This window comes from Engystomops pustulosus, chromosome 5 (assembly GCF_040894005.1).
Source record: "Engystomops pustulosus chromosome 5, aEngPut4.maternal, whole genome shotgun sequence".
Classification (NCBI taxonomy): Eukaryota; Metazoa; Chordata; class Amphibia; order Anura; family Leptodactylidae; genus Engystomops; species Engystomops pustulosus.
In genome coordinates this window covers 177480408-177501619 of record NC_092415.1, presented here as the reverse complement: position 1 = coordinate 177501619, position 21212 = coordinate 177480408, and the positions used below count along the sequence as shown (strand labels likewise).

Sequence of the window (21212 nt, the reverse complement as noted above, 5' to 3'; positions counted from 1 at the left end):
GTATGTGCCATCAATAGATAGATATATAGGTAAGTAGATAGATAGATAGATGATAGATAAATACAGATAGATATGTTTAAAAGTACAACATAGTACAGTGACGTTTCAGCTCACAAGGGCTTGAAAAAAGCTCTAAGTGAGCCAAATGTCGCTTTAGTATGTTGTACTCTTAAACTTGGGATAAAGAAAACCACTTATACTGGAATACTGAGATAGATAGATATGAGATAGATAGATATGAGATAGATAGATATGAGATAGATAGATAGATAGATAGATACAGATGTAGCAAAAATCTTAAAATGACTCAAAACTAGTTAAGACTAGCGTTGAGTGGACCAGAACCAAAAAGTTTGAGTCAGGGTTCGGCTCCATCTTCCCTCCAACATAGCACCAATCGTAAGCTTTAACTCTTCAAATGTTGCTGGTAAATTTGCAACATCACATGATGATCCAGCGGCTGCAGTAATTTAAATTTAAGCAGTTATCACCCAATCACCATCTCTACTTACAATCCCTCCGACTATGCTCCCGAAGTCTAATCTATCAGCAATCTATCACACATCTACCATGAGGATGAAGGACTGTAAACCAAGCACACTGACATACTGGTATATGCCCCCTCTAGCAGGATCTGCTCTTATTGTAGCTACTTATGCTCTTGATTTTAAGAAAAAAGGGGCTTTAAAAATTTCAAATAAGTCTAAGGGGGCTCCATTTATAACTATGGAGCCCAGAGCCCCTAAGGCTTGTTTGTATAATTTTTAAATCATTTTTTTTGTAAAAACCATGGAATAGGAAGCTACAAGAAGAATATATATCCTGATAGAGGGGGCACACACCAGTATGTCAGTGTGCTTGGTTTACAATCCTTCATCCTGGTGGTAGATGTCCTTTAATGGGTTCACATTTCAAATCCTGGTAGGATTTGCTCTTTTTTTAGCTTCTTATGTTCTGGTTTTTTTTTACAAAAAATGGGCTTATAAAATTATGTATAGGAGTTAATGGAGCCTGGAGTCCATCAGGCTCATTTGCAGAATTTGAAGGCCCTTTCTTAAAAACAAGGGCATAAGAAGCTTAATGACTAGCCGATCCAGCTAGAGGGGTGCACACCAGTATGTCTGTATGTTTGGTTTACAATCCTTGATCTGGTAATAGATGCCCTTTAACAATGGGGACATTTATCTTGAAAGGTCACATTGTGGCAATACAGGCGGTCCCCTACTTAAGAACACTCGACTTACATACGACCCATAGTTACAAACGGACCTCTGAGTATTGGTAATTTATTGTACTTTAGCCCTAAGCTACAATGATCAGCTGTAACAGTTATCAAATGTGTCTGTAATGAAGCTTTAGTGTTAATATTGATTCTTATGACAACCCAAAATCCAATTGTCACAGAGACCAAAAAAGTTCTGGCTGGGATTACAATGATAAAATATACAGTTCTGACTTACATACAAACTCAACTTAAGAACAAACCTACAGACCCTATCTTGTATGTAACCCGGGGACTGCCTGTACTCCCACCAATAAACAATTGGTCAGATAAACTAAAAGGCTGTGGCTTAATTCTCCTGCCCATTTCTGCCTGGCCTACTCCCCTCCCTTACTTTAAAAGTAGCATCGAGGTGACAAGAGGGGGAAAAAAGTTGTACTTTTTTGCAACTTTTTCATGCGGTGTATGCCAGAGAAGTAGCATACAAAATAAATGCCACCCCCCAAAATATTATACTACAAAAATATTGGGAAACTGAATAACATGAATGCCCCCACATTTCGTATTTTCAGTTTGTTGTTGTTAAGAAAACACCGCATACATTAACTATAAGAGAAGATTAAGCATTCTGCCAGGCAGCCTCAGTTCTGATATTCCGTCATAAAAATCAAACAGGTCAGCAACAATTCAAAGCAGCTGGAAGATGTCTGAGGAATCAACACGCCTTTCTAATCTACACCTGGAGAAAAATCTTTCCGAAAAGTGTAATGACAATTTTCACATCAAATAGAACCTCCAGAGCAATTTAAAAATCAGCAGGAAAACAGGAAGACAAAGTTACTTGTGAGATGGTGGCAAAATAAGATATGGATTAAAAAATATCTCTGCTAACAAGCGAGACAAGTACAAAGTATTCGGAAGGGCCGGAGCACAAAAACTGTTTTGCAGAGATAGGTTTTTAAACATCTCTTTAGCGCCTTTGTATTCTTCTGATGGATGATATGTTGCTCTTAACATTAATAGATCCAAGTATTTCAGTACATTTAAAGCTTTGGGTTGAATATTTAATAGGAAGTAAAGCGGATTCATGGATACAAACATTTCAACCACTCATCTACCCCTAATTATACCAGTGTTCTTCTAGTTCCCCAATGTATCATAGTGTGATAGTTTATACGGTTGAAAAAAGACACATGTCCATCAAGTTTAACCAAGTTTAAACAAATACAGCTAGTGAGAGCTTCACATAGAGCCCTACTAACTAAGAAGATACTTTATAATCCATCTAGTTCTGTGAGCTGACAATGTGGTTAGATTATCAGGGTCCAGGGTTTATATACACTTACATTTACCTTATGAACATTGTACTAGTATATGACACATAGAAAGAGATGAGACATATAAGAGATGAGATGATGAGATACATGAGATTCCTACAATGACACTCTCCAGCTCTTACTACATGTCAGCTACACAAACACACTATCAAATCTGATGTTCCTACCTCCCCCTCCCCAGATAAAGAACTTATCTGCCAGGAGCTTATAGTTCTCCTCTCACTACTGATGTTTGCTGGCAGGAAGTCAGTGTGTATCAGTGTGAGCTCGTCCTAGAACTCGAGGGGGAGGAGCTATAATGCAGAGAGCAGAGGATATCTCAGCTCCACAGCCATCAGACAGAAAAGTAAGATGACTGTCGACCCTAAAGTCAGAAGATCCAGGGTCGGAAGCCGGCGGCAACGGAAATTGTGTACACCAGGACTGATAGAGACAGGTTGGACTGCGAAATGCTGTATATTTGTTAATAACAGTGAATTAGAGAATGTGTTATTTTGTTATCCTGAGTACATGTGAGAAACTTGTCTTTGTGGGAATCCGTCACCAATGATTTACATACCCGAACTAACTGCTCTGTTACATAAGGCCATGCTCGAATGTGCCACCCGTACTTACTGTATATACTCGTGTATAAGCCGAGTTTTTCAGCACAAAAAATGTGCTGAAAGACGTCCCCTCGGCTCATACACAAGTCTATTACAAAAAAAAATTACCCACTTAAAAAAAAATAAACTTAAATACTCACCCTCCGATATCAGCGCGGCTCCCAGATGTCGGCGCGGCTTACCGATGTCCCCGATGTCAGCGTGTTCCGTCTTCTTTCTTCTCCGTGGCTCTTCTTCTTTCTTTCGGCATGGACACGGCCATGTTTTCTTCGTGGCCCCGCATACTATGGGGCCAGCAGCGTCAGCGTCATAGTATGCGCATGCTTATACTCGGGTTGGCTTATACTCGAGTATATACAGTATTTATTTTCCAGCTGCTCTTTCCATGTGAAAAGTGAAAACTAGAAACAGATAAATTAGGCTAGGGGTTAATAGCAAGGTTATTTAACCTCTGGCTCCTCAGCAATAACCATTTTACTCGCAAAACTTCTATTGCCCTTCTTATGCCTTCTCTAATACTCCCCCCTTTAGCTATGTCTTCACTGGGTCCAGATAGATATGGATATGGGCCCTGAGGTGCTATGCAAAATAGTCCCACATATCAGTAGGTTCAGTTAGGTAGTTTTGATGACGGATTCCCTTTAAAAATGTGTTTTATATCATACAGTATAACATCATTACAAACTAAAAAATATTAACTCAAACTATAATAAATATTTAGACTTCCATGTATGAATATAATCTTTGAATTATCTCTCTACATCAATGCTCTTGCTGCATTTCTGAGTTTTCTATGGATAGTACTGGACATAGTACAAAATGATATGCAGTCTATGACACAGGGCCAGAGATCAGAAGGGTTTTTTTTTCTTTTAGACCTACTGTCCCCTGCTGTGCTCAAAGCTTTCATCTCACCCCAGCAGTTGCAATTTTGAAGTCAGAGGCGATGCATTAGGGAAGATGTTTTATACTAAAGGAAAACTTACATTATAGGAACTGCTCAATGACTAACACAAAATGATACAGTATATAGAGCTGAAGCAACATAAACTTATCCTACATGGAAAACGGTATAAACATGTACTAAAACACTGCACATTCCACCCTTCACACCTTTGCGAGGAAAACACTGAATGCTAATAACAACCTGCCTATTTTCAACAAATATTTTTGAAAATTTTCATACTTATTTAGTAGCTTCTGACCTCCTGCTACCAAAAAAAACCCCTTTGATTCCAGTCATAATTTTTAATTTGCATTACTTTAGTAATGTTTATTACAGTAAATGTGAAATCACAATCTCCTTCTGACGCAGCTTTGGCTGATCTTATTTTATATTTGAAGGTCCTGTGAAACCTTATGTTACACAACCTTTAGGAGAACACATCATTACAAAATAGACAAGGCGCCTAATTTTTAATTTTAATGGAAACCTATCATGAGGAATCTACCATCAGTAGATCTGATGGTAGATTCCTCCTGCTGCCTCTGCCCTAATCTGCAATTTAATAATCCCAGAACCCAACCCAACTTAAAAACTTTATTTTAGTTATATGTAAATTAACTGGAGAGGCTACTGGGGCGTGTACTAGCCTGGCCGGGCACTGGGAGCGAAGACTACTCACTGCCCCAGTAGCCTCTGCAGTTAATTTACATACCGGTATTACTAAAATAAAGTTTTTAACAAGTTAAGTTAGGTTCCAGAATTATTAAATTACAGATTATGGCAGAGGCAGGCAGGAGAATTCTACCACCAGAAAAAAACCTTCTGATTATAGATTCCTCATGATAGGTTTCCTTTAATAATATTTTTCAAAGCGTAACTGAGTCTTTGAAGCCATTTTTTTGGTATGAATAGTTTAGGTGATAATAGTAAACGTTATCATATACATTATTAAGTCAAACAGCTTAGTTGGATTTTTCTGCTTCCTTCTCTTGTAGTGAGTAGTGTAGTGTACAGGACAGACAGCTGATCTACCGACTACTTAAATAAGAAAAAAAGACAGAAGAAGGACACAGGAACAGATTTCTGTATATTACAAAGTTTACTATTATCATTTGCACTATTCATTTATTTTTCCACTTATGAACAATAGATAGCTGACCCATTGACAAAGTTGCACTAGGTAGTTGCAGTGGCATACATGGGGTCCTTCCAAAATAACAAAAATAACAGATTCCCTAATTCACTGTTATTAACAGAAATACAGACTTCCACAGATATAACTCCAACCTGTCTCTATCAGTCCTGGTGTTTACAATTTGGTTGCCCCTGGATCCAACAATGAATCTTCTATGGTCGGATTCTTCTCATGAATGCTGTGAAGGCTTGAGAAAGCGTGTGTACATGCGAAACGGCCCATCACCTTGGCGAGGCAGCTCCTCACTCTGTCCTGTCACCTCTATTACAATAAAAAGAAGCGTTTTTAACATCATTCCGGTGAGTGCCACATTTACCTCTCTTTTTTTGCCTTCTTCTCATGAATAGCTTCTCTTGTCTGCACACTGAAGTGCTCTCTGCTTCCTGCATATAGCAGAACTGACTGTGTGTGTTATAGGTCCATTTGTAACTAGGGGTCATCTGTAAGTTGTGTGTTCTTAAGTAGGGGACTGTCTGTACAAATATAGAATGTTATACTAGTGATAATATAGAAAATTTCAGTTTATGTTGGTTATGATAATTTTTTATGGAACTAAACTAAAGCCAGTTTTAACTTTTAAAGCCTCCAAAAATATTATTTTATACGATACATAAAATTATTTTCTCAGCTATGCAGCCCACAATAATTTATGTAAAGTTGCCAGAAATCTGATCTGCTCTCTGATGCTTCTTCAAACAATGGAAATTCTGCCAGCTGGAATGTTATTTTCTGTGCGGTTTTCACGGAGCCATTCTTCCAGCAGAAGGATTTCCCCGATGTTATAATATGAAACATTGTGCTGGTAGGGGCGTATAGGCTTATAAGATCTGAAAACAAAGCAATAAAGCGAATATTGACAATTACTTTAATTAGCAATTGGACAAATAAAGATGAAATCTATTGTAAATAAGTGTGATGGTATCTGCAAAAATAGCATATGATAAGGGTCTATCTTGGGGAGGAAAAGTGGAGAATGTGCGGTGAGCCACAGGGGGCAACAACAATCCATTCAGCCTTCTACCAGAGTATTTGGCAAGAGGGAAGCCAAATGAATTTTAGTTCACGATAGTATGCAAAATATGTTTTCCAAGGTGTTAAATGGAAAACAACGCCTCCTTTTGCTACCATGAAAGGCAGCCCCCTTAACACCAAGTATGTCCTAAAATAAGTCTAATAACATGATGTGGGATTAAGCCAAACCAGTATATCTATTTCAGAAGGAACAGACTCCGAACTGTAGACTGTGCTGTTTTGCCCTGGTTTGGTCTCCTCAGAACTCTTACCTCCTGACCCTTGTCAAAAGCCTCTCACATAGCCAAACCAATTCCCTACGTTTACTGAGGAGAACCAACCAGGTCGAAACATTGCTGTCTACAGTTTTATTCCTTCTGGAATAGATATACTGGTTTGGCTTCATGTTATTAGACTTCTTGTAGGTCATACTTGGTGTTAAGGGGGCTGCCTTTCAAGGTAGCAAAAGGAGGCGTTGGGGCACATTTACTTACCCGGTCCTGTCGCGATCCCCGATCCAGACTGTCTGACGAGGATGAAGTCCGGTGCGATTCACTAAGATCATGCGCCCTATTTCCTGCTTTTGTCGCTTCCCCACTCAAGTCTTCCGGAGTTCACCATCTTCTTAACGGTGCATGTAAGTGCATGTCTTGCGACACAATTTGAATTTTAAATCCCGCTCTTAGTCCGAATCAGTTTGGTTGTTCGAAGGTCCACCCCCCGTTTTGTGTCGCATAAAAGTCGGCGCAATTGTGCCAAAATCCGATGGCGTGTACAGAAAACCCAACGGAAATGCGGTCCGCGGACCCTTAGTAAATGTGCCCCATTGTTTCCCATTTAACACATTGGAAAACATATTTGCAAACTTCCCAGAATTCCCTAGTGGAGCATCTCCACACGCCTATAAGGCAGCCTTAATTGGCAAACTCTACATAAGGAAACTTTTACCTTCCAACTCCATTCATGATATTCATTCAACATCATCAAGTTTTATACTTTCCCATTTTTATCAAAGGGGACCCGTCATCACAAAGGTCATTTTTCAGTGATTATAGCTTCCAATAGGACATATAGTGAAATATATTACAACGTTAATTAAAATTATCACCTGCTCTATTCATTTGTGAAATTAAAAGAAAAACCTTTTAAGTTTTATTTATAGTTAATTTCATGCTATTTTTCTAGGAGAAACACAACCGCTTGCCTGCCCCCCTCCCCCCCCCACAATGCTGCTTCTCTGATTGCTGTACAATCCATACATACGCCTGCCCTGTTTTTCATCATTATCAAGTATAAGCCTTTACTTTCCAATGTCTTTAAGTTAAAAGGTATTTGATTGAGACATCACGGTAGCATGGAAGAGCATTGGCAACACAATCATAATCCTACTTCGATAAATTGTTCAATCTCTTACCATCAGGCTGCACATTATTATGATGCAAAGCCATTAGGAAATCTAATGTAATCCATACTAATAAATTTGAAAGCAATTTCATCTGGTGTACACCGAGCCAATAGAACAACACAAGGGAGACTTATTAAACTTACACTTAGCAAAACAAATACATACAACGTCCCGGGATCTTTGCCCGGCAGTGTCTTATGGAGAGAGCGGAGGACACGAGGACCTCCGCCATTGATTTCTGAAATGTACACCTATCGAGGAAAACTGGATTTCATGGAACAGAGCATAAGAGTCAAAGAGTCATTTCTCAAGTGAAATGCAATGAGAATATTTTATACAGTAAATTGTTTTATTGCTTTTCTTGCAATTCGGAAATGTTACACTTCAATAATTCACAGCTCCTTGGTCAATAGCGAGTCTACAAGTGCGGCTTTGTTTTCTGAAGCCCTGAACAGGAGCATTACACATTAACCCATCTGTGAATGAGATACTTTGGGCAATGTAATACACAAGTCAGACATAACACTCAATGCACTTTGAGTCTCCGAAGCATCTATGATACTTTGATCCATGGGTACATGCAGGATTTGTAGGGTCCTATTGGCTCAGGCGTTAAATAGTTAACAACAGCAAATGAGATGTCACAACAGACATAAACCAGAGACAGCGATTATCTTAATTAATACCGTCATGGTAAATCTCCAACTTCAATATTGAGACAGGCAATAAACAGAATAAATATCTAATAAGACGCTACACAAACGTCATGCTCATACTGGTTATCTCCAGTGAGGAGTCAATAGGTTACTGACCAATTTATGCAAATAACAGGGAGCCATTGCTATAAACATCATCAGACATTGTGATGTAAGATTGTACATAGTGCCCTATGTGCATGTAGGATGTTATAGAGTAGGAGCAGCTGAGAAGATTGCATACAGTATCCTATCTGCAGGCAGCATGTTACAGAGCAGGGGGACCTGAGCGAATTCTATATAGTGTCTAATTTTCAGGCAGCATGTTATAGAGCGGGATGAGCTAAGCAGATTCTATATAGTGTCCTATCTGCAGGCAACATGTTATAGAGCAGGAAAAGCTGAGCAGATTCTATATAGTATCCTATCTGCAGGCAGCTTGTTATAGAGCAGGAGGAGCTGAGCTGATTCTATATAGCGTCCTACGTGTAGGCAGAATGTTACAGAACATGAGGAGCTGAGCAGATTATACAAAGTGTCCTATCTGTGGGTAGCATGATTTAAAGAAGTCAGTTTGAAGTAGATTATACATAAGGTCTAATTGGCAGGTAGCATATTTTAGTGCAAGATGAGCCTATCAGATTGTAAAAAGTGCCCCTTCTGCGGGAAGTTTGTTTCAGAAAAGATGTAGGTCATCAGATTGTCCATAGGGTCCCATCTTCAAACGGTGTTTTATAGAGCAGTGAAACCTAAGAAGATTAAACATAGTGTCCTACCTGCAGGAGGGTCTAAGTAGATTGTAAATAATGTCCTATCAAATCAGCATGTTATAGAGCAGGAGGACATACAGGCCTATTTGGATGTTGCATGCTATAGAGCAGGAGAAGTAGAGTAAGACTGATCATCAGTATCAGAGAGTGGGAGTCACTCATCCCCCCTCCCTGCACCAATCAGCTCAGACCTAGACAGGGGAATAAAGCAGAATTCTCCATCTTCTGAATACTAGAGATTCTGGAATACTGGAGCTTTGAACATATACAAGTAGTTTAAGTACTTTCTTCATCATATTCAAGATGTGTTAGGTAGTTAAATGGCTAGGATTTGGGATATCTTACATCTCGGCCATCGGAATGGGGGGTTGCTATCAATCACATCTTTCCTTGGGGGAACAGAAATTTGATTGGGATTGTTTTGCATTGATCTGGTATAACAACAGAGGAGCCTAAGTACTAAAACAACTCTCCCCCCCCCCCACACACACACACTCCAGTGACATGTGCACCTCTAGTACTCCTGACAAGTTCATCTTATAGCATGGCACATCCTCCTGTTATGCTACCACTATAAATTATGGAATTATGACTATTTTATATTATTTAAGATTTTTTTCCTCCCTTCCTATACATTGCTCTGAAATTATTATTCTAAAGTCTTGTATTGAAGACCATATTGTAGCTCCCCCCACGCTTACCATGGATCAATTCATTGTTTAGTCCCCAGGAATTATCGTTATCCTGTAATTGGTCTCATAGGGCGTGTGTATGTTCATATTTTGTTTTAATGTATTTTTGTATTTTTTTTTTATTATTATGTATGCAGTACTGGCTTGCATCCTCATGGGGGAGTTAATTTGCATCTAATGGTTGTACGTTATACACTGCATATTTGTATGTGTATTAGATGGCTGTATAGATCATTGCATTTGACTATTTACACTGTTTGCCTGGAAAACATGTTCTGATGGGTGGTAACTATCCACGTGGCACATGGACATGCTACATTAAAGGATATCTACCATTTGATTTTGTGCATTATGAACCGAGCATACCTTGAGAATGGTGTAGCTGCACTGATGCAGAAACATATCTTGTTTAATCCCTGATCTGAGTGGTTTTTCTGAAACAACAACTATAAAATCATTATAATAATGAAGCTCTGTTGCCCCTGTGCTGGGGCTTGGCGCTTTTCCTCTCACATTTAGTATGCACTGTTCCGGAGAATGATGTAATCACTGTGTTGTGCCTTACAGGCAGAAGTAATCAATCTCTGCATCATCCCCCGGCTGCTGTGTATGAAACATCCAGCTCAGGTTGATTAGTCCTGTCTGGACAGTTAAGGAAGCTCTGTACAATGTATTTATAAACCAGCTGCATCCAAACCACCTTTCCCAAGGTTCTGAATGTTATAATAGTTTTTTTGCCAAAACCACTCAGATCAGGGATTAAACAAAATATGTTTCTGCATCAGTGTAGCTACAGCATTCTCAAGGTAAGATGCATAATGCATAAAAACAAATGGTAAATTTCCTTTAACAGCAAATCCTGCCTTGGTATAGCACTAAAGCAATGGGAATATCAGACTCTTCTTCTATATAGTACAGTGTATAGCTGATCATACTGGAAGGAGTTAATACAGTAGGATTAGGTATCTCTGCTGTATACTGATACAAAGGGCTTCTTATTGTACACTTGATCTTATTATTTTGCAGTCTTCCTTGATATTATCCTAATACGACCTGAATCAAATGCTGTGCTGAGGGACTGCCTAGAGAAAACAGAAATTTAAGGCTAGGTTAGGCTAAATCATACAATCTCGAATCCACTTCTCCCCACAGACCTTAATACATTGTTAATGCAGACAGCAAACTCTGCCACATTAAACGTATTGATCTCACGTTCAACAAAGTGTGAAATTTTTTTTTTGATGCTGCTCCTGTACATGCAGAGAACGCTTAAAATGGCAGCTTTATTGTCCCATAAATATAACGGCGCATCTGTGTACTAGATGTATTATTTGTTCTAAGGTGTCCAGCTTTTATGTAAGATGTTGGATCGCGGCCTAAAACGACCCAGTTGAGACGTCATTTTTATTGTGATTATTTTGATATTTAGAAACATTGACATTATCTGTATTATCTCTCTAAGCAGCTATGGGGCCCACAGCGTCGGGGGGGCCCCATCATCCAACCTGACACACTAAAGAGTGGAGTATGTGCACTATTATATACATATTATACTGCACATTGTACACTATAATATGTATGTAACATATATGTGATGTATATACGAAGAGCCTAGAGTTTCTGTACCATTTTAGAATGTTTCTACCTTTGACTGAGATAAGTATAGATGAAAGTTCAAAATAATATCGCCTACATAGCTTTCCAAAGAATACTTTACAGAAGGTAACTACCACTATGTATCTACCACTATGGTCCATAGATCTCATACCTCCGTAATCTGTACCTCTCACTCCTATTGCAAAGCTTTTTTTCATGATGCACCAATTCTCTGGAATGCACTTCCCCCTCATTCCCAGATTTGTGCATGCCCTAAACAAATCAGCATTTCACAACTGTTTTTTGGGGCTGCCCACTTTCAGCAAATAATTGATATTGTTTGTGCAGTCTCCCTTTTACAGAGGACACGCCCTCAATCCTACTAAATCCTACTAAAGTGTTTTCCCATATTTTCCTGATATCTTAAACCCTATCATTCTAAGAAAATGTACTGTACTTTCTTTTAATCATGAGTGTATTTTATGATTTAGGTACAATAATGAAATACTCTCAAATCTTACATATTCTGTTTTAATTTACTGTTAATTTAGTGTTTTTGGATTTTTAAAATCATAGAAGTATAGAAGTATTTATCAGTGTTTCTACGCCAGTTTCTGCCATAGAGTCACTGAAATAATCCCAATTTTTAACATTCATGCGCACTGTTTAGCATGGAGAAGCGCATGCGCCGGGGTAGTGGGCTGTAACCAAGGGTTCCTACCCCGTGCCTGCATATTTTTTGCAAACGTTGGTTTTTTTACGTAAAAGTACACCAGGTCTTGGCATAGTTTTGCCTGGCAGCGCAGCCCCTGATGGATACATCAAGGGGCCTCTGCCTCCTGATGTATCTGCTAAAACAGGGGGGGCATGGCCTATATCATACACTGGTGCATGATAAATTCCCCCCATAGTGTTAACGGGGGATTCCTTCAGGATCAGTAAACTGATGATACAACAACCTCATGGCTGGTGAACTCTATCTATTTGTGGTATTGGCTTCACTCCTTTTGAAAATATAAATTTGTTTCACCTGGTAAAACCACTGGAAAAAAATTTACTGTCGATGTAGTAACCACTGTAATGTAATTTCATCATCTGAGATCGCCCAACACATGAAGTCTTCACACCTTTTCACAAACACTTGAAGCTTTTGTTTGTGTTACTCAGTAGAACGTGCTGTAGTACTATGAGCCTAAATTATTTATTCCTTCCCACACAATTAGGTATTTCTGTCATTCATTAGTTAATGTAGAGCAAACTCTACACTACGATGTACAGATGTTAGTTCCCAATATTAATCCTAATAACACATGACTAAATGCCGTGGACGTTTAGTGGTTGCATTTTTAACTTCTTGTACAGAAGGAACTGGAATTTCAGTAGTTTCGGCAACATCAGAGCTATGAGAGGGAATCAATGGCACATTACATGGAAAAGTTATGGCTGGAGAAGACTTCAATCTAGATTTTGGATGTAGTCATATACAGCACTACTAGATAACAATACCCGCTAAGATATTATATCTGCCTATCCACAGTGGGGGATGTACTCAGATAATAAGTTACATGTTTAGTGTACAGAGTAGTGTTGAGTGCACTTGCAGTGTTCAGCCACAACTTCTGGTTCAGCATTCAGGGCAAACCACTGCCAGTAACACCAGAGATCGACGGGCAGCTCATACATGCCGCCATATAAATGTCAGATGCCCTAGGATTTTTGCTCACTGATCACTTTATTGGTATTGGTGATCCTCGGGTAAATGGTGGCACACAAGCGCCACAGCATTTAAAGGGTAACACCTGAAATCGGTGCCAACACTGTTAGCAGTGGGAGTGCAGGTAATTCCACAGAACCACAATGGGTCAAGTTCATCCATAGTCAAGAGGTATCGGGAGATTAAGGTAGAGATGAAGAGAGGGGACGTGCCTTAAATGTCGTTGTTGATATATTGAACTTTATTTATTGGACAGGTATTAATGATCAAGAAGAAAGCAGGAGAGTTAAAAAGGAAATTTGTCAGACTTTATGAGCACGCAAAAAGCAAGTGCTTCAATACTAAAGTATTCCTTCAGAAAGGGGGTGGTGGGACTGTGATGCCTCCCAGTGAATTTGGCATCCATGGGAGCTTCTACAATATATTTACATTGCAAAGCACAGTAAAAGTATTATCTGAAGGATAGTATTTGAATACACATTATTTTACATTTTTAATGAAAATATTTTAATTTTATTTTTTTTAACAATATCCAGAATAAAGGGTGAAGTCAAAGTAGGCATCAAAAGAACAGTGAATATAGATGGCACAGATCTTGTGAAATGTACATTGACAGAGAAATACATCAACATAAGTTTTAGACATGTGATAGGGAGAAAAATCCTATTGTTAACCTATAGATGCCGTTCTTGAGAGTGATGCTGTGTCTCATATAAAACCTAAGCAATACAGGAAAAACAACAAGAAAGAATAAAATTCTGAATATAAAAACCTATTTCAAGCACCAGATCGAACACAAGCCCTTTGGTCCCCTTTCCCCACTGATTGTTGTTTTATTTAAGGGTTTTTTAGGCTTAAAATACTGATTACATATCCAGAACAGGTGGTCTAACACCACCATTAATGGTGGTCCAACAGGCCGGTTGTTCTCTGCAGTTGATAAAATGATAATGAAAAAGAAAGCCAAGACCTCTGCTCTTGTTGTAATGGCTCAAACACGTCACTGGAGTTTCGCTGCCATTTGATTGAATGGGAACCAATCTGCAGTGACCTGGTATGATCACTATACATCCAACAAAACTGTACACTTCCTGATTCATTCTCTATTCATCAGCTGCTGACATCAGCAAGTCTGTGAGGGTGCTGGATGTTCCACCCCGAGCAATTTGATATTGAAGACCATGAATGAGCAGACCCTTTCAGGTTTAGGTTTGCCAACTTCATTCACCCTCACTGGTAACACTTGCGATAGGTGCTGACACCAATCAGTGGTGTTACCCTTTAAATGCAGCCAGTATCATTTAAGTAGCAGTGACTCATACCGACAAAGCATAGCAGTGCACAACCCTGGGGCCATCTCCAATCGGGGGTGTTACTGGTGGGGGGTCAAGCCCAAATGCTAGACCGGAACTCACACAAATCTAAACATTACGGTTTCTTGTACATCCCTATCGATGACCTATTCTATGGATATGTCATCAATATTATATTGATAGACCTTTTTTAACAAACTATAATTTTTTATAAGTGTAAGTTTTAGGATTTCCTTAATATTTTATGTCTCTGGTTTAAAGAGAATCCACAAGACTAAGATACGATGAACGTAAGAAATCGCATCTCCCCAAAAATTGTTTAAAATTTACTCCAATATTTGACACTTTGTTATTGCCACAAATTGTTCAATATTTCATTTTAATCAAACATTTGAGATTTCAAGAATATAATGTAAATAATTCATCTATGATTAATTAATTTACCAATCATCATTGGCACATTAAGCAACATCCTCCAACGTTCTTTTATGTTCAAAAATTGCTGAAATGTAGAATCAAAATGTTGATCCTGGAAAGTTGAAATCCTGCCCCTGCTGGGACTATCTAGAGAAAGAGACGTATATAATAATAGCTGACACCTATGACATCTCTACCGCATTGTCGGTAGTTCGATGATGAAACACGGTGATGGGCAGACTTGTCACTTACACGTCTACTACTGTACATGCCTTATTAAAGGGGAAGCCGATGCATGTCCTATCATGAGCACTCTCTGTAAATCAATAAGAGACAAACTAGCGGCATTCAAAAGAGTGAAGTGATAGCCTTGTATACACAGCCCATGATCAGATTCACATTAACCCTTAGGTGGCATTTTACTGCAGCTCACTGCCATGCATCCACAACTTATACAGAGTCACTGCTATCTTCAGCTGCAGGGAGGAATAAACCAGCATAAAACCACAGCCATGAGATTAGCAGCCTCATGCCCTTTAGTTGCTCTTATTAAAAGCTAAATCTTTCCATGTACTGGTTAACACAGCACAGCATTAAGCCTCCTTAAAGGAAATCTCACATTTCAGCACTACGCTCTCTGGACAGCAGTAAAGGATGAAGCCAACTATAAAAGATACAATACATCAAATAAAAAAGCAACAATTGCCACCAAGTCAGGGCTACTAAAACAAGATGTTAAACAGATAGTATGGGAACAAATCCCCGGATCCTACCTTGGGTCCCTTGCTGGGGGGACATCTGACGTTATTCGATGCACCAGCTGTTTGGTTCATGTCGTTATCACAAACGTCCCTTCAACTTCTTCTCCAAGTCCTTGAGGAACCTTCCAAGAGTTTCAATCCTACGACTGTACGTTGACAAGAGCCACACGTGTGTGTCACGCTATCTGTGAAGGGTCCCGAGTAGATAAGGTTTTGCCAGAGGTATATCCCAGACAATGTGCTGCTGAGCCGGTATACAGCACAGATCTGTGACTACGCAAGAGCTATTAGTACACAAGTAACGTGATTCTCAGCTGGGGAAGTTCAGCAGAATGAAATGGTGTGAGATCACTGAGCAGATGTGGGCAAATCAACTCGATCCGGGCAGAGCAGCTCCACCTCTGGCAGAGATCACTGGATTAGGCTCCTTATAGTCGACCTTATAGTATATATACAGCAGTCACAGTTGTTCCTTGCCGAAACTTCCTCAACAGCTTGACTCAGCAGCTGTACCTGTCACGTTATCCTACTCCCACTTACTCGCCGCTGTGTACAATGGATCGTTAACACCTTCACGTCCAGATGACTTTTGCTCTTTTGTGTCAAGAGCAGCCCTGCACGTTTAGGATAATTCCTTCCCATAATACATGAATCTATAAATACATTATAATAATAATATTATTTGATGCTGCATTATTTGTAATGCACCAGATTTCACAAAGATTGAACAAACAGATACAATTGTTTGCTTCTTGCTTTTCGTTTGCTTCTTTACATACTATAATAAGTGATGGATTTATTTATTGCTGTTTACATGACAAAATATTTTTGTGGATTTTGCGTTGTTCTGGAATTTTGGTCAAGTTCTCTTTACACCAGTGTCCTTCTGTTTTTCCGGAGACGTAACATACAGTAATGGGCAGATGCAGGTGTGGAAAGATGCAGCATTGTAAGAATTCTTTTAAAAAGAAAAGCAATAAGATTTTTTAATCAATTAACAATTTTCCAATTGAGTAAACAAAAGAAAAATCAGAAGAAACTAATATTTGGTGTGACCACCCTAATGCTCTAAACAGCATCAATTCTTCTGGGCACACACAAGGTAGTCATTTAGCTTAGGCTTTTATTTTTTTTATTTGCAACATTGTACCTTGTACCTTTGTATATGGCACCACAATTTGCGACTTTTCCACTTGCCTAGGAAATTTAGAAGAGCAAGAATTTTTAAATTCCAGATGTGGACATATGAAAAGGCACACTTTGATCCAAATTGTGGTTAAAAAGTCACAAATAAACTCCAGCCCTAATGTAGGAAAGACATTAGATGAGGTTGCAGAAGAGTTTGCGACTTTTGTGTGACTTTTTAATAAAAAGATGCAAAAACCCCACATAATCACCTGCCTTGTATATCAACATTTAAAGGACATTTACCATTAGGATGAAGGATTGTAAACCATGAACACTGACATACTGGTGTGTGCCCCCTCTGGCAGCATCTGCTCTTCTTTATGTTACCTATATCCTTGTTTTTTGTTTTGTTTTTTAAAAAAGACTTACACATTATGCAAATTAGCCAGAGGGGCTCCAGGCACTTTAACACCTAAGGAACCAAGAAAAAAAAAACAGGGCATAGGAAGCTAAAAGAAGAGCGGATCCTGCCAGAGGGGGCACACACCAGCATGTAAGTGTACTTGGTTCACAATCCTTCATCCTGATGGTAGATGTCCTTTAAGAAAGGATAAATGACTGCCACAGTTTTTTAAAGAAACTCTACAGACAGGTTGTCCCAAACATCTTGGATAGCTAATGTGAATGTAGGTTTGTTGAAATCTTTCAGTCTCTTCAAGACTAGATGATCTATTAAACTTCTATTGCTGGATGCATTCTTTTGTTTGCTGAATATTTTCTTTACCTGCCTAATACTTGTGCACGGTACTGGCAAGGTTCTTTTTATTGCAAACAATAGTTTTGCAAAGAAAAAGTGAATAAAGCCTTTGAAGTATACTGGGAAAATAATCAGAAACCTTTTTTGCTTTGTTATTTTTTGAGTGAATCAATGATGAAATCAATTCCAAAGTGAATGGTCTTACCCACTTTTGTATAGCTGTAACATTTGTACATCTTACTATACTTTATACATTGTCTAGAAACAGTTTAGTTTAATGGAAACTGTCTTTTATGGTACATCTAGCCCAAAATAAGTGATATACACAAAAGTATTATGTAACATATTGGGGTGGATTCAACAATGTGGGGCAGATTTACTTACCCGGTCCATTCACGATCCAGCGCCCCGCATTCTCCAACGCTGATTTGGGTTCTGCCAGGATTCACTAAGGTCGTGTGCCCGATGTCCACTAGGTGTTGCTGCTGTGCTGAAGTCCGCCGGAGTTCGCTGGAATTCACCTCCTCCGTCTCGGTGTCTGTGAGTGCTATTTTTGCGACACAATAATTTTTTAAAATTCTGCTGTTTTTCTGAGTCCCTCGGGTTTTCCGACGGCCACGCCCCCTGATTTCTGTTGCGTGAAAGCCGGCGCCACAATCCAATAGCATGTGCCAAAATCCCGGGGCAATTCGGCGCAAATCAGAAAAATTTGGGAAACCCAGCGGCAAAACCCGATTCAGACCCTCAGTAAATGTGCACCTGTGTCTCAGGTTCCGCCAGTTTCATGCTGGAAAACACTTGGCTTTCCCCTGCGCCAGATTTATCACTGTAACAATGAATTCTGGTGCAGGATTAGACTGTCACAATGAATTCTGGTGCAGGATAAGACTGTCAGTTCCTACTTTAGACCTATTTTTATTTGGTCTAAACTGTGCACCAGAATTTTTGGCACACGGACGTTTTTCTGCAAGCCACGCCCCTTTCTCGTGAAGTCACGTCCCCTTAATCAGACAAGTCGGGAAACTGCCAAAATACAGTCTAAAAGCCTTGATAACTGTGGTGCAAGGCATTTTAGACATGGTTTTTGCCGCAAGTTTGTTAATAAATCCCCCCCATTGTATATACTAATAGTTTCATTTGTCTGGTGTCAACCACTTTGTATTCCACTCATTGCATAAAACAGTAAGCACTGAACACTGGGCCACATTTATTAAAGCGTTGCACCACTTTTCTGTCTGACTTTGCAATGAAAAGAACGTGCAAACTGCTTGTATGTGTATTTATGAAGTGTCTGCGGCAGTTTTGTGTGGAGTCTACACTATGGGGGTCATTTACTAAGAGCCCGATTCGCGTTTTCCCGACGTGTTACCCAAATATTTCCGATTTGCGGCGATTGTACCTGAATTTCCCCGGGATTTTGGCGCACGCAATCGTATTGTGGCGCATCGGCGCCGGCATGCCCGCGACGGAAATCGGGGGGCGTGGCCGAGCAAAAACCCGACGGATTCGGAAAAACCGCCGCATTAAAAAAAAAAATTGTGTCGCGAAAATTTCACTCACCTTCATCCAGGACAGTCCGGTGTATTTCGAGGCATTCCAGTGGACTTCAGCGCAGCAGCGCCACCTGGTGGACGGCGGAGGAACTACCATCATAAATCCCGGCCGGACCCGAATCCAGCGCAGAGAACACGCCGCTGGATCGCGAATGAGCCGGGTAAGTAAATCTACCCCTACGTCTGACAAAAAATGTGCACCTAAAGGGGCTGTTAATTCTTAGTCAGAGTTTGTGCCACATTTATACTGACATGCGCCACAATTCTGCAGCATGAACAAAGTGCACCCAACAAAACGGTGCCACTTCCCGTGCAGTGTTAATTCTATTGCCTGGGAGTAGAGAATAATCAATGACAATTCTTTTTCCTGCCCTTGTATCTCAAACACTTGGGTCATGTAAGTGTATTATCACAATATCATGCATGGAATTTCTCCAACATACCTTCCCTATCAATTCCTCGCTGTTTTCTAGATCTCTGCTTGCTGTCATTCTATAGGAAGCTTCATTGTTTACTTCCAGTGGATAAAAACTGCTCCCTGTTCATGTGATGTCACACAGGTGCCAGGCTTGTTATAACCCAGGTCATGTGATGTCACACAGGTGCCAGGCTTGTTATAACCCAGGTCATGTGATGTCACGCAGGTGCCAGGCTTGTTATAACCCTGGTCATGTGATGTCACGCAGGTGCACGGCTCGTTATATCCCTGGTCAAGTAATGTCACACAGGTGCACGGCTCGTTATATCCCTGGTCATGTGATGTCACACAGTGTCTAGACTTGTTATATATACAGAAAGTAATCAGAGCTGTGTTTTATAACGAGCCCTGCACCTGTGTGACATCACATGACCATGGAGTTTTCTATACACTGGAAGTAAACAATGACGTTTCCTGTGGAATGACAATATTCCAATACTGCTAATGCAATATTCACAACCACACTTGTTTTTTTACTGGGTAACAACCACAGCTTATTAAAACTAGTAGGACATTTAAAAAAAAAAAAACTTTCAGTATATCAACATGTTCTATTAACTCCATTCCCAAAAGTAAGATTTTTTTTATACATAAATTTTAATACTGCTGTAGAAGATAAATATTTTTACATTTTAATGGTTCAGTTTTTGAAATTGGAATACCTGATGGAGCACATTTACTAAGAATTGTGCAAACTGCACTAAATGCAGTTTGCCTGTGTAGTGTGCAGGGGGCGCCAGATTCAGGATTTGTGGCGGCCGTTCTTCATGAATCTGGCGCCTTCTGCATGGCCCCCGACAGAGTGCACCAACTTTATGCTACATGGGGGCAGGCTGTATACTACATGGGGCTTAGATGCACTTAGATGCACCACAAAAAGATGGTGAACTCTGTCGGACCTGAGCGGGGAAGAGACACATGCAGGATATCGGGCGCATGATCTTAGTGAATTTCGGCACAGTGCATCATAGATGGACAATGCACTTGCGGTGAACTCCAGCGGCCGGGTAAGTAAATGAGCCCCATTTTGTAAATATAGGTTCCTACTGTGAATTTTATGACGCATGTTTCTTTAATACTTTAAGGTTATTTGGGTGATATATTTACCTTTAGATATACTCTATATCTAAATATGATATTCTCATTATTGGAATCTTTATTGTTTAAGAAAGAGGTCTTTATGTTTTTATGTTCTATATTAGTATTGTCTGGCTGATCTAATCTAAGGCTCTTAACTTTGTGTCTTTCTATGTTGAATTCTCTGACTTTGATTTTCTGATATTTTTGTGCCATTAAAAAGTTCACAGAAGACAGATTATGCATGTCGGTAGCCTGAACTCCAGGATTAGGTTTCTGGAAAGTTATAAATAGACATTACATTATTGATACTGTGTTCTGTTACACTCCATATTTCGCCTCATAACTCTCATACTTTTATTATCAATCTGCTTTGTCGTGTGCCTCCTTTTTCAATTACAGAGATATATACTCACTGCATACACTGGAGAGAGTGTAAATAACACCAATTTTGCACAAAATACAAAATGTATATATAAAATCAGAGTCGTTTTTTTCCTCTGGATGAAATGTCTTTTTTTTTTCATTGTATTTGTATCT

At 39.5% G+C, this 21212-nt stretch overlaps 1 protein-coding gene across 1 annotated transcript in view; it reads right to left on the bottom strand.

Moving 5' to 3' along the window:
* DPP6 (dipeptidyl peptidase like 6) overlaps window positions 1–16080 on the bottom strand; it is a 1159861-nt gene extending 1143781 nt beyond the window's left edge. The window contains exon 1 of the mRNA XM_072153926.1: window positions 15692–16080. Coding sequence (XP_072010027.1) covers window positions 15692–15751 — 60 coding nt within the window. The 5' untranslated portion in view covers window positions 15752–16080. The remainder of the gene's footprint in view (window positions 1–15691) is intronic.
* Window positions 16081–21212: the final 5132 nt, after the last annotated feature.